General features: G+C 34.8%; 2 protein-coding genes across 2 annotated transcripts; one reads left to right on the top strand and one right to left on the bottom strand.

Annotated features, from left to right (window-relative positions):
- The first annotated feature begins 5,675 nt into the window (after positions 1-5,675).
- On the top strand, positions 5,676-15,246 carry LOC111799051 (K(+) efflux antiporter 6). Its single transcript, XM_023682441.2, has 20 exons — positions 5,676-6,120; positions 6,624-6,667; positions 6,823-6,881; positions 6,975-7,050; positions 7,140-7,201; positions 7,275-7,350; positions 7,464-7,538; positions 8,441-8,512; positions 8,595-8,678; positions 8,936-9,004; positions 9,094-9,171; positions 9,261-9,349; positions 10,621-10,717; positions 10,815-10,868; positions 11,475-11,570; positions 11,933-12,121; positions 12,212-12,289; positions 13,479-13,523; positions 14,463-14,552; positions 14,647-15,246. The coding sequence occupies exons 1-20, from the start codon at positions 5,892-5,894 to the stop codon at positions 14,728-14,730; spliced, it is 1,746 nt and encodes a 581-aa protein (XP_023538209.2). The 5' UTR covers positions 5,676-5,891; the 3' UTR covers positions 14,731-15,246.
- A 1,558-nt stretch (positions 15,247-16,804) lies between these two features.
- LOC111799076 (putative transcription factor At5g61620) lies at positions 16,805-18,555 on the bottom strand. The gene is made up of 3 exons (XM_023682473.2): positions 18,203-18,555; positions 17,863-18,059; positions 16,805-17,353 (listed from the first exon to the last, which is right to left on the bottom strand). The coding sequence occupies exons 1-3, from the start codon at positions 18,492-18,494 to the stop codon at positions 16,982-16,984; spliced, it is 861 nt and encodes a 286-aa protein (XP_023538241.2). The 5' UTR covers positions 18,495-18,555; the 3' UTR covers positions 16,805-16,981.
- Between the last annotated feature and the right edge of the window lie 1,512 nt (positions 18,556-20,067).

Below are 20,067 nucleotides of genomic sequence, written 5' to 3'. Positions count from 1 at the left end.
TGCATAAATACAATTTTTTATAATAATAAAAAAATAAACAATTCCACAACTCAACCCAACTTGAGAACGGAGGATTGTATTGAGTTAGACTGAATGATGAACTTTATGTTACTGGGCCAATTTAACTAACTCGAAAATTTGGATGGGTCCAAAAATTTATCCAACCCACCCAACTCCCGTATATCCTTCTAGTTAAATTAGTTGGGTCAAAATGTCGAGGATCGTAGACTGAATTATAGTCATATATTATATTTAAAAAAACATTTAATTCATTTTTTTTAAACATTGGACTATTATTTAATCGATTATACATTAATAATGTGTATTATTTTATTTTAATCTGGTGGCCATGAACTCTCTTCCCCGGTATTCATATTTCTTTATTATTATTTATTTGTTTGTTTATAATATTTTGTTTAAGTCTTGTAAACTTTATTTTATAATTAAAAAAGAATAAAATATTTTTTAATCTAAACCTTAAATGAATAATAATTTTTTTTAAATCATCCAATATAAATTTTAGGTGAGTTTTGACAACGTTCTTTAATGATTAATTTATATGGTACAAAATAAAATAATTAAAGAAAAAAAAAACACATGACATGACATGTTCAATATGTTCCTTGGTCCACCTCTCCATTTTATTTATTTTTGTTCTTAGCCATAACGAGCACTAACAATACTTTATCCGACAATAATTGCCTCATGAAATGTACTTAAACTAATAATTTTGTTGGCACAAATATATAAATATGTTTCTAGGTTAAATACTATTTTAATTTAGGCTAAATTAATAAATATATATATATATCCCTATTTTCTGTAATAAAAAAAATTCTAAACTTTTAACTTTTTAATAATACCTTTAAATTCTTTAAAAAAAAAAAAATCAATTTCTACGGGATGCAGGCCAATGGGACCCTCCAATAAGTCTATTGGAATTGGCTTTGTATCGACCGAACCTTATCATCCATACATAAGGAATTTATGTGGTATATGTTAGGTTGAATGACACTGTGACCTATATGGGTCACGACCTCATGTATTTATAGATATATATAATGATGATGTAACAAACCATGAAATCATAGATTTGGTAATAAAGTGGAAATCATGGATTTGGTAACAAACCATAAAATCATAGATTCTCATTGATTCATGGTAACAAACAAGTAAATCACTAGATTATCTTACTATGAATAAATATGACCTATTCTACGTTTAACAGTATATTCGTATCATAACATGTGAACAGTAAGAAATAGCATTCGTATTGAGACTCGAACTCATAGGAAGAAAATTTATGGATGGAATCAAATATGCAGTATTTACAGACAAAAGTACTCGATTATTGAGGAAAAATCAATATACTTATAATGTCGAATCGGGATCAACTAGGACAAAAATAAAACATTGGGTTGAACTCCTCTTTGGTGTCAAGGTAATAATAAGTTTCTTTATTTTAACTCTTTATAAATGTATAAAAGTACTCTTATTGGCACGGTAACGGATTAGAAAAGAAAAAAAATTCCTGCGGTCGTCGGCGAGATCGAAGACTCCGGTGAATGCCGAGTTTTCGTTATCACGCGACCCACGAACCTCGCCAAACTTCGGGGGTCACCACAACAACAGACCCCGACCCTTAGTCAAATCGCCTGCAAGGAAGAAAATGAAAAAATGTGAGAGTGAGGAAGAAACTGACGACGCTCCGGCGAAGCCAAACCATACGAAATCGACTTCGAAATCTCTGATCTACACCACGAAAACAATCCCAGTTGACGCAATATCTACCACTCAAAAGTGTGCATAGATATGAAAATATTATTACTTAACAAAAGAATATAGATTTAAGAATTAGAAAAAGAATTGGGATCAAATGTTCAATCTTCATTGATATTCACGATCTTTAAATAGGATACAAGATACTAAATAACATCTACGAAGAAAATATAAACTAACTAAATCCTGATAATAAAATAAAATATACTACTATTCAAATTCAACTGATTACGATATCTAAGATATATTTCCTAACTAATATATTCTGGAAGATTACGAATATCATATATTCCATAACTAATTCAAACTAAAATAAGTTGCACTAAATTGTGACACCAGTGACCTTTACACACATCGGGGATAAATTTTGACGTTGCGTAAACGTCGTACACCGTCGGGTAAGGGAGACAGAACGTCCGATTCGGAACCCTCTCAAGTCCGAGAGTGTTAGGCCCTTACGAACCAAACAAACACCAGAAACGAGATTAAGGGGAGGAGGAGACTCGGAAACGGAGGAAAAATGAGGAAAAATGACATCGGAACGACGTGACCGAGGAGAGAGAGAGAGTCGCCGGAAAAAACTCTCTAGCAATCAGGCGAGGAAGACGAAGTCCGACCCGATCTCCGACCCGCAATCCAAAACTCTCTCGGCCCAACGATTCAACCCTCGGCCCATTGAAACAAACCGCGGCCCACCAAGAGAGTTCAGCCTAGCCCACCGCAACCAAAACCTTGCAGCCCATCACAACCAGAATTCGTGTCTAGAGTCCGACCCGCTCGACAACCAGCGCGCTCGACCCGACGACCCGAGACGCTGCACACGCATTGCCCTCTGGTTGTGCCATGTGGCACGTCTGCAGCGCGACACCCCCTCGGCTTCGGCGGCTTGATCAGCTCAGTGGTGGCTTATTCAGCTCGGGGAAACCTGTTCAGCACTGTTCCGACCCCCCCGGACTTGATTTCAACCCTGTTTAAGGTAAAATATATCATTTTCAGGTCGTATTTCACAAATTCAAGTTGAAATTTAATTATGTTTGTGAAATACTAACAAAGGTGTCGAATGATCCAATAGGAACCAACCACCAATGGAAGCGTAGGACGTATACGAGGAGGTAGGAGCTTACGTTTATATTTTAGGGAGTACTTCGGCTAAGGCCTACCAAGTAAGTGGCTCACCCGTCGTAGGTTACGCGTTGTATATTGTATGTTGGCACGTGCCCGTGGATTCGCACATGTCATTAAATTGTATGCTAGACTGTTATACTCGATTAAGTACGCTTGTGAAATGTGAATGTATGTTGTTTAGTATGATGTGATATGTTATGCTTATGACGTTTATGATGTGTCTGGATGATTTTGGCATGAATGGTACTATAATTTTGAATGTAAACAACATGTAATGTATGACATGAAATCACGATAAATTGCATGAAATGTAACACCGTTAGGATTATGTATGATACGTAGACTGAAAAATGAGAAATGACATGTTAAGCATGAAAGATGATAGCGGGGTTATATTCATTAATGATGAAAGTAGAAATATTTGGGGACCTCATGCATTATGTGTGCTCATGCATTGGGGGATACCCCTATTCCATCACGAGGGTACGAACACGTACACCCAATGGCAGGGGTATGATCGTTATGTTTTGCATAGCGCTGCCGTGACGGTTACTAGTTTTAACGGGTGTCCGGCCTAAGCAGCTCCTAGAGTATGCTCGCCTGACAAGGAAAGTGGCCCAGCGGTGTGCGAACTGACTGGTGAGCCCATACTCGCACGTATGGGCTGTGTGTAGAGTACATGGTACACGTCCAAATTACCCGTTAGGACAGCACCGTAGGAAGATAGATTGAAAGATAGGTCTCATCATCTCATTTACATGTGATTGTTGCATAACCCCACTAGGGGGTCACTTAATGAGTATTCTAGAAATACTCAAGCCTCTTGCTACCACATTTTCAGATAAAGACAAGGCACCCATGTAACCGACGACAACATCGCACATCTTAGGATCGTGGCACATGCATAGGATAGTCGTTTTCCATTCGTAGTATAGGTTAGTATAGGTTGAATTTATTCATAGTATAGGTTAATATAGGTTGAATTCCGGTTTGCATCATTAGTATAGGTTGAATTGTAATCGCATTAATAAATCATAGGTTAGTATAAACATTTATTTCAAAGTTGTTTTTCTTTTTTTCCCTTGTATTCGTTATTCACGAGGCAATAAAAGACAAACTTATGCCGCTCTTATGATAAGAACCCATTTAAAGTAAATGATGTGTATAGTAATGACTTTAGATTAAATAAATAAAAATTTAGAGTCGTTACAGACACTATGTCTTAAGAATACTTATTAAAATTTTAAAGTAGCGCCAACGCTCTTTTATCTTTATAGAAAAGTTCAAAAAGTTCTTATTTATAATATATAGACGAAATTCGTCTATCGGTATCTTATAGGATATCTCCAAACTTTTTAACGTTACTTTTAAAAATTCATGTTTGATTTTTTAAATTTTTTTAGAAAAAATCATAAGTATTTTTTAATTTTTTTTCAAAAAAAATTAAAGGTAAATTATTTTTTAAACTTTTTAACTCTTTTTTTTTAGTTTGAAGACCGACAACAGAACCAAGCCCAAACAATCCGGGCTTGGGTCCAAAACGGCGCATGAGGCTAACCGACGTCGTTGAATGTCGTTTACAAGAATCCCAAGTGACAAGTCAACTTGGCCACGTGGGTGGGCCCCATTCTCACTGGATCTCCACTGTCCCCTTAAGACTTCTTCTCAATATTACTCCATTTTAAATTTTAATTATAGATTTAAATTCTATTTTCCTTCCAATTAAAAAAAAAAACAAAAAACAAAAAACAAAAATTCCTATTTTACTACCTTATAATTTCTTTTTATTGTTTTTAATTTATCAAAAGAATTAATCCAATAACTTCTCTCTACACAATTTTAACAAGTTTTTAAAATTTGTGATTCATAAATTTATTAAATATTTTAAACATTTTATAAATTAAATTCACACACTCCAAAATTCACAAATTTTATAATTTATTTTATTACATTCAAATAAAATAAATCCATTCATTATCTTATTTTTTTAAAAAATTATTTATATTATTTATTTGAATTATTAATACACTCAAATTATGGTCAACATTACCATTTTTTAACTAAAATTTTAGGACTACAATTACTATACTTATATATATTTAGGGTGCAATTTTATGAAATTAAAAGTTTATAATAAAAATTAATTTGATTATTATGATTTATTAAATTAAATATATATATATGGAGGATTATTGGGAGTGAGTCTCGGTTAATTTAGTGGAAAATCATGGGTTTATAAGGGAGGAATACTATCTCCATTGGTATGAGGTCTTTTGGGGAAACCCAAAGCAAAGCTATGAGAGCTTACACTCAAAGTGGACAATATCATACCATTGTAGAGAGTCGTGATTTCTAACATGGTATCATAGTCATGCCCTAAACTTAGCTATGTCGATAAGATCCTCAAATGTCGAACAAAGAATTGTGGGCCTCGAAGGTGTAGTCAAAAGTGACTAGAGTGTCGAACAAAAGGTGTACTTTGTTCGAGGGCTTCAGAGAAAGGAGTCGAGTCTCGATTAAAGGAAGGCTATTCGAGAGCTTCATAAGCCTCCGGGGAGGCTTATAGTGTGCTACGGGGAGGATTTGTTGAGAATTGTTGAGGATTATTGAGAGTGAGTCCCACGTTGGTTAATTTAGTGGAATATCATAGATTTATATGGTATAAGGCCTTTTCGGAAAGCCCAAAACAAAGCCATGGTTTCTAATTCTATATATATATATATATATATATATATATATATATAAATAAATAAAGTGTACGTCCAGAAGTCGGCGATGCGCTATTCAACGACGGTTCAAGAACTACACATTGACCTTTCACTCTGATATGGTTAGCTACTGACTCCCTCTCTTCAACGCTATCATCTTCTCCTCCACACTCTCTCTCTTCCTGGTTTCTTCATTTCTCCTGCTTCCGAATCCCTGTGTTTCTCCTTTCACCTCCATTTCTCTCCCATGGTGAGCAACTAGTTGCCAACATTCCTGCAATGTTGAAGGTTTCCTCCTCATCTGACTGCATTTCCATCTTCATCTCTCTCCTTCTCCTCTCACTTCCTTCCACCGCTCTCGCCCTCTCCGACTCGGATCACCTGGTTCTCGCTAACGCTACTCTCCAGTCTAGTAATGTATCCAGTCCGAGGAATAAGGAGGGTAGTTTTGCTGACATAATTGATCGTGCTTTGGAGAATGAGTTCAAGGAGAATGAGCAGAATGAAGGTTAGTAGATCTTAGATCTCGTTTGCTCACTCCTTTTTGTTAGGGTTTTCATTTGTTTGGTTTAGCAATTTGCGTTAATTTTGGTTACGAATTCTTCAGTTCTATAGTTATGTGGTTTGTTTGTTTGTTTGTTTTTTTTGATCTGGTTCGTTTCAGTTTTGTAGCTTTTGGATACGTATTTCTCACTTTTCTTAGTAAGAGGATGTTAATACGGAATTTGTCTGTAATTACGATTTCTGTATGAATTGTTCTTTCTACCTGTTTGGTTTTAGCTTTTCAATTTGATCATTTAGATCAATGCATATCGATCTCATTTGTTATTTCTATCCTTCTATTGTTCACGTATTTTACATATTTATTTTAGTGTTTAAATAGTTTGAGAAAGTTGTTCAATGCGCATGATGTATGTTAGATATATCGCTGGTGGCTTCACTATTATGATGTTGATACCTTCTATATTCTATTTGAGTAATGTGAGGACATTTCTCTCTCTTGTATTTCAGCAACTGATGCAGGAGGCTTCAACAACAGCGTAGCGGAGCAGCAGGTATATTTTAAACTAGTGATCATTATTCTTAAAGACTTAATAAGCTCAACACGTGAATATGGATCCTATTCACACAAGTAAAGTAAACTGTTTCAAGCATATACGGTCACAATCATGCGCTGGTTTTGCCCTCATTGATTGACGTTGTTAATCAGGCAGTTCTGGAGACTGTGGCAAGGGTAAAGTCAAAGAAAAATGATACCAAAGAGGAAAAGTATATGCTTCTTACTTGAGTATTACATTTCACTTTCAGGCCATACTAGTGGATATAGCGTGTATTTCCCTAAAACTTGTGCTTCTAATTTAGGTTTCAGCTGCAACATGTTTTCAATTTGGACAGTGATAATGGAGCTGAAGACACTCCTACATTGATTGATCGGAAGGTACAAGTATTTCATTTTTGGTATTCTATGTCAGATGTTTGTTTTATGTTCAGAGGTTGCTGAAACTTCTTATTTTCCTTCTTTTTCAGGACAATGTCTTTATCATATCTAACTTCAAGTCTAAATATCCAGTGCTGCAGCTAGACTTGAGGTATGTTTTTATTTCATATAATTGTCCCTTAAGTAATGAATGGATATTAACTTATGATTTTTTGAGTTGGCAGATTGATCTCAGATTTGGTTATCGTTATTGTCTCTGCAACTTGTGGTGGCATTGCCTTCGCCTGTGCTGGACAACCAGTATGATTATTTTTTACTTAAGCTATTTGATGGTGAATAACATTCCTAGGATGTGATCTGATTTCATGATATGGAAATCCAATGTATGTGTAACATGTGTTATATTTTATCAGGTTATAACTGGATACCTTCTAGCAGGATCTATTATTGGGCCTGGAGGATTTAATTTTGTCAGTGAAATGGTGCAAGTACGTTTCTCCTAAAGCTATCATTTATGTTTCCTGGGTCTCTTTTTTCCTCTACTAAAAAATTGAAAGACAATAGCATGTTATTTGGAATGCATGTCCTTGAGTTCTTTATGTTTTAGTCTTGTCGTCAGTGCTGAAAATGGAGCATTCAGGCTTTGTAGTTCAACCTGAGAAGATCAGAATGCAGAGTTCTTGATCTCTTCATGAGATCTTCTCAGATGAATTGGAAAAATACCCTACCCCTCTTATTTCTTATCTTTTTTTGTCTAATGAATTTGTTTTGCTTCCAAAGTTTTAATTTGGTAATTAACCACCAGCGATTTTTCTTTTTAATCTTGTTTATTTTTATTTAACCAATAGGACATGATAAAAGAATAGGCTTTGCTGCAGTTTGGATTAGTTTCTAAAATGGTTCCATCAAGAAAGTGGATTCTGATTATTTTAACGTGCATTGGCCTCTTGACCAAATTTCTAAAAGTTGATTCTAATCTGTGAGGTGACTTAGGTCTGTAGATAGGGGTCAATTAGTCCTTAGATAATAGTTGTTATGAAAGGTTGGTTATAAATAGTGTGAGTTAGGAAATTTAGGGTTTTCTATAGAAAAAAAAAAAAGAAGAGAGGTTTTCTTCAGAGGAAAGGGGCAGCCCTTCCAAAGCTATCACTCTGGTCCTTTTCTTTGATATTGTCAGTCAGTTTCAGGCACAATCTTTCTTGATTTTACTTCTAACGTTGTTGTGTCTGTCAAAGCCACTGTCTTATTAGTGCATGCAACATGTATCTCTCTTGTGATGGTTATTGAGAGAAAAATGACGTTTGTGCTGTTTTCTTTTCATGTTGCCTTTACCACTAGCTTTATCCTTTGTTTTGTCCTGAAATTCTTTCTTATTGATTATTGTGTTTAGGTTGAAACGGTGGCACAATTTGGTGTAGTTTTTCTTCTTTTTGCACTGGGGTTGGAGTTTTCAACAACTAAGGTCAGTCTAATTTCCATTCAATGTCATTCATGAATGTTTATAAAATTATAATAGATTTCCTAAGCCTAATGCTATATTTTAGCTTCGAGTTGTTCGTGCAGTTGCAGTCCTTGGTGGCCTGCTCCAAATTATCCTATTTATGTGCCTCAGTGGGATCATAGCCTCGGTAATAACTAGTGCTTCTCTGTATGATTTTTCTGCTTGTTAACAGAAAATCTGGTGATCTTGTATTGTTAACTACCCCAAAGGCCGTTGAATTAATTATTTTGGATCCTGCTCTGTGGTTCTAACGCTTATCTACCACACTTTTGCATACGTCCTGTAACAATGAACTTTTATTTTATTGATAAATTTTTTATAACAGAGTTCCCTAAGACTCTTTTCTTTCACTTTAACTTCAGCAGCTGTGCTTTTTTTTGGCAGTCATGCGGTGGGAGTGCTTCTGAAGGAGTTTTTGTTGGAGCATTTCTATCAATGTCCTCAACAGCAGTGGTAGGATACTATATAACTTTTTTCACAGGCATGCTCTATGTCCTATGTTTTTGCGTATATGGTAAAATTCTTATCATCTTGGTTACTAGGTGCTGAAATTTTTGATGGAAAAGAATTCGACAAATGCTCTTCATGGACAAGTCACGATCGGCACCCTTATCTTGCAGGTAACGTTTTTTGTTTTTCCCCCTCATTAAACCTTGACCTCAAAGGGAACAAATTATTATGTAACTCATCAGTTTCATTGGCTTTGCAGGACTGTGCTGTTGGGTTACTTTTTGCTTTGCTTCCAGTGCTGGGTGGGAATTCTGGTATTCTTCAGGGAGTGATATCCATGAGTAAAGTGTAAGTATAAATAGGAATTTATTAAGGACATGAGCATACCTTTTACTCACTCAGTTAATTATTATTAATTTTTTGTAAATCTCAAAGTTTGGACGGATCTTATGGCGAACAAGTTTTCCCACCTATTCCCTGATGTGTACATAACACTTACTCCTCACCCTCCCTGCGGTATGCTAGAAGTAGAAGATTCTCTCCATCCTTTTGTTTTTAGCATATCTGTGTGTTAGGCTTTCAATTAATATGATTTGTGCTGTAAAGAGATGGGCCAGCTGTTTAGTCTTATTCATTATGCTTATGTTTTTATCGTTAGAATCCCAAACATGTTTTGCAATTGTTACCTATGTTAGACATCTTTGTAAGTTGAAACCTTAGGCTGTGTTACCTTGCAGTATTTATGATTCTTGACAATGGTGAGAATGTTTCAAAAGCATCTCTTCCCACAGTAATAAACCCTTTGCATAACTTGACCTCAGCTTATGCTTGTAGCCTATTACACTGTTTTGGAACAGTTCATAGGAAATTTTGCTTTTGAATGATCAGTAGAAGTAGAGGACCTTTTTCAATGGACTTGTTTTAAGTTAATTTGGAATCTTAAGTACTTAAAGAAAGTTATAGTTTTCCTTTGGCATCTTTTCCACAATGGTATTATCACTTAATGAAGATTGAACAAAGGGGAACCATAATTGCACTCTTCAACCTAATTGTTGCGCTCTTGCAGCCTCTTGGGGCTTAATCTTTGAGTCCACTTGATTCCCGAGCTTTGTTTGGCTTCCCAAACTCGGTGCAAGACTTGGTGCTATATTTGTGCTTTTAATTTCAAATAGCAATTTAAATTCTTGAGCTAAATGTTATTAGTGGTATTCCTTTTGGAACATTGGTTAGAAACAAACCAGAGAGTTCTCTAAAATGTTTGTAGGGAGTAGGTAGCTTTTTGTTTTTTTTTGGTTGCAAACCTTTGGGGTTCAAAGGATGAAGTTTAAGCTCCTTTGAGTTCCTCACGTGTGTGTTGTTTCTTCTTGTGAGATATTTATTTATTATAAAAAGAAGGGTGAAAGTTGGTGTGTTTAGCCGGGTTGTATATTTGCTTTCAGAACCATATGGAACTAGTTTTTACACCTTTTATAGACGGTTAGTTTTTTTATAAATATTTTAATTCACAATTCTTTATTATTAAGGAAGAATGAGTACTGGTTTTGTAATCACATGTAAATGAGTAGAGAAATTATATTCTATGAGTCCTATATTTATGAGGTTTTATATTTATCAACCAGGTTGGTGATCTTGGTTACTTTTTGGGTTGTTTTGTCAATTTTATCCCGTACATGTATTCCTTGGTTCTTAAAATTGATGATAAGTCTATCATCACAGGTATGCTTTTTTGCATCCAAATACTTATTCAACTGTTTTAACAATTGGGTAACTGTCAGAAGTTCAGATTCATTTTCTAAGTTAATTTTCTCTTCAGACCAACGAACTCTATCAATTAGCATCAGTGGCATTCTGCTTGCTTGTAGCGTGGGTTAGTATCTACTTTCCTTTTTCTGTGAGTTTAATTTTATGCTAGCGATGGACTTATGTTGAATTGTTTTTTTTTTTTTTTTTTTTTTTTTCCTATCATTCAGGTTAGTTATGCATATTAGAAACTTAAGGATTAGTTTTCTGTGACCTTAAATTTGTGGGGCTGAATGAATAATACAATTTAATCAAGGCATGCTTGTAGTCTTTCTTTCTTGGGCTGTATCTCAGATAGTAAGCTGCCGATTGCTAAGTGAACGGAGAACTTTAAATTTAATGGTTCTCTACTGCATGATCTTTATCCTAAGTATTAATTTTGATGCCTCAGTGGTGAATATGGTTGAGCTTGCAATGGAAAAATGTCAACATCCTCACGTCTATTTTTCCAATTGAATTTCCAGAATATCATATTAACATAATTGTTCTGTCAGTTGAAACTTATTTGCATTTTTTCTTCTTTTTTAAATATTACTCTTTGAAGCATGGATTCTTCGGTGGGGATACCATGTCTGTGTCTGATGAACTTGTTTAATTTTATTGGTTGCAATATGATTAATTGAAGTTACTTTATGGGCGTATTATTTGTTATTAACTGTTTTTACAATTTCAGTGTAGCGATAAGTTAGGGCTAAGTCTAGAATTGGGCTCATTTGCTGCTGGAGTTATGATATCAACAACTGATCTTGCTCAGCATACCTTCGAACAAGTAAGGCATTCCATGCTTTGTTTCAAGAGGTGCATTTGACTTAATTGTAGTGTTACAAAAGCTTGTTAGTCTCATCTAATGTTGCTGTTTATTGATATTATTTTTTGAGTGGGGTTTCATATACCATTAGTTTTCTTTTGTGTGGCCTTCAGAACGTGGTATCACATTTCCAATATCTGAAGACTGGTTATAATTAGGTTGAAAAGAATTTGGAAGGGCAAGTGTAGTTGAATTAGGGAAGATGGACTTTGACACTCTAATGCGGACAATATGCTGAGGAATTATGTTTGAAATGTCTGTTTTTCTGTATCTCAAGAATAGTATTGCATCCTTTTGAATGATTAAAAATTGATTGTCTGCAGATAGAGCCTATAAGGAACTTCTTTGCGGCCCTTTTTCTTGCCAGCATTGGAATGCTGATCAACGTTCAGTTTTTGTGGAACCATGTTGATATATTGCTTGCAGCTGTTATACTAGTAATAATTGTAAAAACAATTGTAATTAGCACAGTGGTGAAGGGATTTGGGTACAACAACAGGACGTCACTTCTGGTAAGATTCTATTACTATATCCTAGGGATTTGTGCTTAGTTCATGATATGTTATAATTAGTCTTCTGGATTTTTGATTTGTGATGTGTAGGTTGGAATGTCTCTGGCTCAGATAGGGGAATTTGCTTTTGTTCTTCTCAGCCGTGCTTCTAATCTTCATCTAGTAGAGGTCAGTGCTGTTTTACCGCTTCTCAGGTCAAACATGAAACGAAGCATGTAAAAAAAAACTCTCCTGTTAATCACAATGTGGCCCCATGATTGAGAATTTAGAAAGCATGGGTAGAAGAAAGTTGTCTCTGTGGTGCGGGTTTATAAGCAATATATATTTAACAAATTATTGGGACTTAAATTTACTTAAAGTTCTCAATTTTTTTTTTTCTTATTATTCAAATTTGACTCAAGTCCAAAATAATTTTTTTTGTAGAACTGTTTTATTTTAATTTGACTAACTTCAGAATAAAATACATTTTATAGGTTATTTTAAACTGACTAATTTAAAAATAAGATACTATATGTTTATGTTAGTTTAATGTTATTTAGTTTAAACTAAATACCATACATATACTTTTTCTACTTAATGTGCTGATTTAAGAATCAGATACTTCCTTTAATGTGTATAATTTTAACTTAAATATAATTTATGAATTATTTTACCATTTTTATTTTAACGTGTCCAAAATAAAATACTTTTTACTTTTATTACTTTTTTCTTCTTCTTGAGAAGATTTGTTTTTGTTACTTTGAATATGGCTTTCTGTTAATCAAATTTATGTTTTTTTTAAAAAAATTTAATATGCTAACTTCAAATTAAATTCTCCAAAATTAACTACTCATCTTTAAATCACTCCTTTTTATTTTATTTTATTTTTATTATTATTATAAGAAACAATTTGACTGAAACATGAAATTACAAAAGTGGGGCCTATCCAAAGGAGTTTGAAGAAACTTCTCTAATTGGACAAAAGTGTAGAATAAGTGAATAACTAAGAAAAATGGAAATATTTAGACAATTTACTCCAAGAAATTGCAAGATCTTAAGATCACTTAAATTATTTATATATTTTTTTGAACTATTGTTATTTAGACAATGTTTTTTTTTTTTTTTTTGGTTATAATAAGTTTTATTTTAAAATAAAATATTGGCAGTCACATGTGGAAGGAATGAGAGAGGGGAGAGTTGCCTAAAAGGGAAAAACCGTAACCTGTTGGTTTGCGGTTCTAACATGCGGTGGGCTTAGGTTGCTGAACCCTTCCCAAGCCCACCCCTCCCCCTAATGCTTCCTAAGAGCTTAGATTTTCAGCAGAAACCTTGGGCTTAGCTACTATAGTGTTGATGCTGATATTATGACAATTTTCAGGGAAAACTGTATCTGTTGCTTATTGGAACCACAGCCCTTAGTCTGGTGAGATTTAATTCAGTTCTTTATATAATATCTGTATTACAGTTTCATAGGTGTCATTTTATGTGCTGTAATCATCTATTGCATAATTTCTTTTCTCAGCATGGTTTTCTTGTTAGATTTTTTTCGAGACAGCTGCTATAGTGTTGATTTTTTTAGATAACAATTGTAATTAAGAACGATGAATAATTTAGAAATAGTTGAAAGTGTGCTGATTCTTTTCCTCTGATATTCGTTAGTTTGATTTGTCTTCAGGAAACAAGTTAGTTTAAAGTGAATTATTCACTATGATTTGACAGAAGGTATTGCATTGAAAGTCAAGCCTTGTCCAAGAATTGACTGCTATAGATGGTTCATACAAGCAGGTCATCTGCCAATATATATATATATATATATATATAGAAGAAAAGAGAAGAAAAGAAAAAGAAAACAGCTTAAAAAACGTGCCATCAAAATTTTCCTTGGCGGCCTGACATTATAGAGGGGAAGTGCCATCAAATTTTCTTTTGGGATAACAACCCTTCTGCAAGGTCTCAGATCGACAGGAAAATTTTACACTTCAATGTTGGCTCTTGATCATTTTGGGCTACAATATGTTTCAAAGATTGAGCCACTTGCATATGCAGTGATTTCAGAAATTCACTCACAATGGTTTTCATTTCGTAAAATTTTGCATTGAGACTTCCTCACAAATTTAGTTTCTGGTCTTGCTTGGAACGTGACCAACAGTTGGTTTTCTAGTAGTAATCATACTAGAATTAGTCATCTGTGAAGGGCAGATCTGGAAATTCATTTAAAGCTGTGAAACCTAACGTATGTGATATGTATAAATTATAACAATGTTGTCTTTTTGCTTGAGCATGTGTGTTGCCATTATATTTGTAGTTAGTTATCTGAAGCATTAAATTTCTTGATGGGGGCATTTGTAAACATTTTGTGCAGGTTACAACTCCTCTTCTTTTCAAGCTGATACCTGCTGTAGTGCACTTAGGCGTGCTATTGCGGTGGTTCTCTCCAGACGGTCTCGTTGAGGTTGAAACTTTTCCTTAAACTCAAAGTTCCAGTTAATACACACCTATTTTTCTTGATTGTTATCAGCTTGATAACTTTTCTTCTTTATTTTCAGATTGGATTTAAAGGAGACATCATCCGCTCAGACAGTGTAAAGCAGCGAGTTATGTTGATAGTTCAGGGACCTCATGATTCATGACAGATTTGCTGAGAATGAAATGCTATTTCTGATCGAGGAGTCAAATTCTGGCCAGCTTATTCCCATGTGCAAGTGAAGTCGATTGAACCACTGTATATTTATTCACGTTTTTCTATCATATGAAGCGTGCCTAGAGTCATTTTTTGTTACATTTAACTCACTATTAGATATGGAAAATCAGATAGGGTGTTCTACATGGATGACTAATGAAGTGTGGTACCAAATACAGTGGAGAAACTATTGTATTTGTTTTCTCTATGACCTGATTCTTTGTAAAATGTAATATAGTTTGGATATTATAATGAAATTGTTACTGCACAAAATGATCACCTTCTGTTTTTTGCAGTGTAAATATAGATTCTTACCAAGTTGCCATTTAATGTCATCTGACTTCAGCCTCTCGGTTGCTACTTCAAGACTCTTCATCAGATGGTCACCAGCAGAAATGGTCCAAGGCTGTAAGTCCATCAATTACCCTTTCTGTCTCCCTTCCTTAGAAAAAAAGGGAAAATAAAAGAGAGACCAGAAAGAAAGAAAAAACCATAGAACCTTTGGAGTACTTAAGTTCCTATGGCTTTGTCAATTAGGTTTGTGAAAAAAAGGTTGGGAAAATGGAAGATTTTATGTTTTCATTATTGAGTTTTACATTTTACCAATTTCACCTGTGTTTTTTGAATACTTTTGGGTAGCCAGGTGTTGATAGGATAGTTCAGGGAGTAAATGAGAGAATCCTCTGCAGTTGAAATGTCACTGTTTCTTAAGATTTGGCTGCAGGAACTGACCTGTGCTATGTCATTTACTACTAGAGGTGATATTTAAAATCTGCAAGTCTCTCTCTGCTAAGTGTTCAATGCCGTGGCTTTGAACTGTATGGGGTCTGTTTCCAATTATCATCAATATATGCTTACTGACCACAAAAAATATATAACATGTGAAGGATGCCAAACAATGATTTCTAAAACAAAAATGGGTTTGGTCCACTTTCTTGCCTGTTCCTTTCTAGGCACCCACCCTTGTCCTGTGATTTTCAATTGGGGAACACACCAATTATCTTACCTTGCTTTGTTGTCAGTTTCCTAGTATTTTTCTACTTATGTTCCTGCGAATATGTAATTGTTTTCTTTGTAGCTTCTGGCTTCAGCATTTTCTTAGATTGATATTTTATAGGTTGAATTAGAAGCTTAGAGCCAGTTTAGTATGCAATTTATATTCAATTTTATGGGTTCAAATGTGTTCAAGACAACTTTTTTTATATTTTCAGTGTATTTAGGATTTGAATTTGAAGTTTTAAAAAGTAGGACTACATTAGGTGTCTAATGTTTTAATTGTGGGGTACACTTGGAACATAGTTTGGACCCAAGGCTGACATCTAGCACATTTAATGTAATTTTAGTAGTGGGGAGTCCAAAATACATTTAGTATTATGGAGCTCGAAATACCCCCAAAGGGTGAACACTTTAGTATCACTATTCATATGTTGTTTTTTTGCCACACGACATAGATGAGTGAATTATGAAATATTAGGTAGAAAAAAATTAAAGGGAAAATGTAACCATGTAAATTCATGATATTGGTTATTTACATGATATTGGTTAGATGAGCTGTTTGATGTATGTTATACTTATTATGAATAAATGCTTGCATGATTTTATCACATGCTAATGATGAGAACATTATATAAAAAGATAGAAAGTTGTTTTTTATTTTAAATGATGCATATATGCTCGTCGTACAAATTATTGAGAACTTATTCATACATTAAAACAATTATTGTAGGGTCGTTACGTATGAAACTGATACTACTTATGGGTATTTATTGAACCAAGATATTATGAAATTGATACGACCTTGTTGGGTTTTGTGTGTACGAAAGTAGTGCACACATGGATAAACATCTCGAGCATATGAAAGGCCGGACTCCAAGGCCATGGTTTTAGGTCTTATTAAAAATGAATAACATAATTCTTGTTTGAAATGCATATGAATGTATTTTTTCGACCTAATAGTAAGGTCACTCATCAAATATTTTATAATAGTGAGGAAGAGGCTTGCTTCAACTGAAATTGATCATTAGTATCATTTAAAATTACAAGTTACTAATAATTAATATTTCATCCTACACCCAAAAAGCAAGTCAATCCTTATTTATAACCTTAAAAAAAAAAAAAAACAAAAACAAAAAAACAAAAAAAACAAAAAACAAAATTTCAATATTCAATAAGACAGCTTCTTAGTTTAGTTGCGCTGGTCCTCACGTCACTGAAATGGCTCCATTAATGGGTATATTTCTGCAGCAATGCTGCTGCTGCTGCTGCTCAGCTTGCTCTACTGGCTTTGGAGTGGACAAACTCAGCTGCAAATCAGGAGCTTGATGATGGCTCTTTGTCTTCTGTTTCCCATGAAAATGGCTGCTTGAGCTCGAACATTTGATGGGGTTCTCAAGGAATTTGAATGCCTTATGATCTTCATAACCAAACCAAATGGGCAATAAACTTTGATGAACATGATTATGAATTGGAGTTGAATTTGATGGAATCCCAAAGGAAATGGATGGAGGCAGGTTGCTTGGCTTGGAATTGTTGCCCTTCACCACTTGGACTCTGAATTTGTCCCTTGTAGCTACCTGTCATTCATAATCACGACGAAAAAGTTAATTATACGTTAGTCTTCGGTGTTTAAAAAATTTCAATTTAGTCTCGAAATACTGATAAACTTACCCAACATAATATTTAGTGAATCGTAGAAATTTCAACAAGAAAAAAAAATCTAAAGAAGAAAGTTTGACCTTTTTATTTCTCTAAATTACTTTTAATTCAAAGTATTATGTCATATAAGTTTATTATTATATATTATAGATAGGCACTGATAATATCATCTCTTTCAGCGGTTTATTTAATGAGTCAATGAAAATGGAAATTCAAGTAACAAACACAAGAGGGTTATTTTAATAACATTCTTCATAATTTTCTAATGGCAACAATTGGATTGTTGGGACTTTTATATATATATATATATATATATATATATTCATTATCTTAAAAAAGTGGGTTATTCTTCAAAATTCAATATTTTTCTAGGAATGAAAAAAAAAGTTGGATTGAAAGATGAAGAAGAGTTTTGAAGGGAAATTACATCGAATAAGCTCGGGCGGCGGTGTTTTCTTTTGTCGAGACTATTGAGTCGAAGAAAGTACTTTTGTGCATGGCTAGCCACTTGAGTCGGAGTTCTCGTAGTAACAAATTTCCTCGAGATTCCTCTCCAATCTCCTTTTCCAAGCTTTTGTAACCCAACAAGAAACATTCTATGCTCTTCTTCAGTCCATGGCACACCTTAACAATACCACAAACACAATCACATAATCATTTTCCATAGAAAAAGATCGAAAAGGTTTCGACACAAGAACGAACGAAATATACCGAAATATACCGTAATCTATCAGCTTAAACTTTTCAAACAACAAATGGGAACATACCCTTTTTTCTTTCATGGGTTTTGGTAATGAGCCCATCTGAGAGATACCCATTTGACAATTTCTCACAAGAAGAAGAGGAAGAAGAAGAAGATGGCAAACATTCCATGCTAATGCTCTTCTTCAACAAGGCGGCCGCCGCCGCCCCTGCCACCGTCGCCGCCGCTGAAGACGATGAAACTCCATCAAGATGAACTCCAAACAGCTTAAATTTACCTCTAATCTTTTCTTTTTGAATGATGCAAGTTCTTGAATTGTGACCCACATTGCCACAATGGGAACATTTCCTCACCATTTTCTCTCTCTTTCTCTCTCTCTAGAACTCACAAAATAGCTTGAAAAAAACATAATATAATGTATAAGCTAGAGGTTTGGTTTGGTTTGCTTTGGTTTAAATTAATTTAGGGTTTGACTTAATTAAGACATATATGTTAGGGTTTTCTTTTTTGTTCTTGTTTTGTGTCGTAAAGAGTAAGTCAAGTATGAGTGGATGAAAATTTTAAAAATAATATGAAAACCTTATCCTAAAAATGGCATCTTTTTTCAAAGTGGCACATGACCAACGTGAGGTATTTGTCGGATTTACGAAACATTTACTCGGATTGTACTGCCCTTTGTTTGTATTCTACTTTCTAGGGTTTATATTATTTTTTTGGTGGGATCACTTGCTACAAAAGAACAAAACTTTTTAGAAGCAAATTGGTAGAACAATTATTCAATGTCATGGTGACCATACATTTTTGTTGTGGAAGAGATAGTATAAGCCTCTTCGAATCGAACTCGACCTTATGTTCGTAGTGGATTGAGTGTTGAAAGGTAAGGAATAGTCTTAGTCGTTGTATCATTTCTTTACTCGGGTTTTATGTGTACATTAGCTTCCGTTTAATTTATGCCTGACCCAGAATTTGAAATTCAAATTTCGTATAGAATTCTGATGTTTTCTTCTATTTTGTGCGGCCTACGTGTCACCTTACTTGTATCAAATTTCTTATAAGAGTATGGTCAAAATATCAACGGTGAGATTCCACGGTGGTTGGGGAGGAGAACGAAATATTCTTTATAAGGGTGTGAAAACCTCCCCCTAGCAGACGTATTTCAAGAACCTTGAGGAGAAGCCCAAAAGGGAAGGCCCAAAGAAGACAATATCTGTTAGTGGTGGGCTTGAGCCGTTACAAATGGTATTAGAGCCAGACAGCGAGTGATGTGCCAACAAGGTGACTGAGCCCTGAAGGGAGGTGAACACGAGGTGGTGTGCCAACAAGGAGACTGAGCCCTGAAGGGAGGTGAACACGAGATGGTGTGCCAACAAGGACACTGGGCCCCGAAGAGGGGTGGCTTGGGGGGGTCCCACATCGATTGGAGAAGGGAACGAGTGTCAGCGAGGATGTTGGGCCTCGAAGGAGGGTGGATTGTGAGATCCCACGTCGGTTGGGGAGAAGAACGAAACATTCTTTGTAAATGTCTGAAAACCTCCCCCTAGCAAACGCGTTTTAAAAACCTTGAGAGAAAGGTCGAAATGAAAGTCTCAAAGAGGACAATATCTGCTAGCGGTGGGCTTGGGCTGTTACATCAACACAAATTCTTTTAACCGACTTTGTTAACGGAGAAACGTTGCGTTTGGGAGTGGGGAGAAGCCACTCCATATAAGTCTAAAGTTCATTAATTGGCATATGAGAACAAGTTCTTTGGGAGTCCCAAGTTGTCTCCAACATGGTGGACCAAATCTAAGCCCTAACATGTATTATCTATTTTGATACTTCTATTCTTCTCATTAATGTTTGTGTTTGTCTAATAAGGGACAGCTTATCTTGTCATTAAATATATATATATGTAACCTTAAACGACCAAGAATTTGTCCCTAAGGATAT

Source organism: Cucurbita pepo, chromosome 7, assembly GCF_057944985.1.
Source record: "Cucurbita pepo subsp. pepo isolate OVF chromosome 7, ASM5794498v1, whole genome shotgun sequence".
In the NCBI taxonomy this organism is placed as follows: domain Eukaryota; kingdom Viridiplantae; phylum Streptophyta; class Magnoliopsida; order Cucurbitales; family Cucurbitaceae; genus Cucurbita; species Cucurbita pepo.
The sequence above is the reverse complement of the archived record's forward strand: the minus strand, read 5'-3'. Positions and strand labels throughout refer to the sequence as shown.

Bases quoted from the DNA above. Each gene is read 5' to 3' on its own strand.
- LOC111799051 (XM_023682441.2), top strand. From the start codon at position 5,892: ATGTTGAAGGTTTCCTCCTCATCTGACTGCATTTCCATCTTCATCTCT. The intron at 8,513-8,594 runs GTCAGTCTAATT...GCTATATTTTAG, and splicing joins TGGAGTTTTCAACAACTAAG to CTTCGAGTTGTTCGTGCAGT. The intron at 11,571-11,932 runs GTAAGGCATTCC...GATTGTCTGCAG, and splicing joins CTCAGCATACCTTCGAACAA to ATAGAGCCTATAAGGAACTT.
- LOC111799076 (XM_023682473.2), bottom strand. From the start codon at position 18,494: ATGGTGAGGAAATGTTCCCATTGTGGCAATGTGGGTCACAATTCAAGA. The intron at 18,060-18,202 runs GTATGTTCCCAT...GGTATTGTTAAG, and splicing joins AACCCATGAAAGAAAAAAGG to GTGTGCCATGGACTGAAGAA. The intron at 17,354-17,862 runs GTAATTTCCCTT...TATGAATGACAG, and splicing joins GCCGCCCGAGCTTATTCGAT to GTAGCTACAAGGGACAAATT.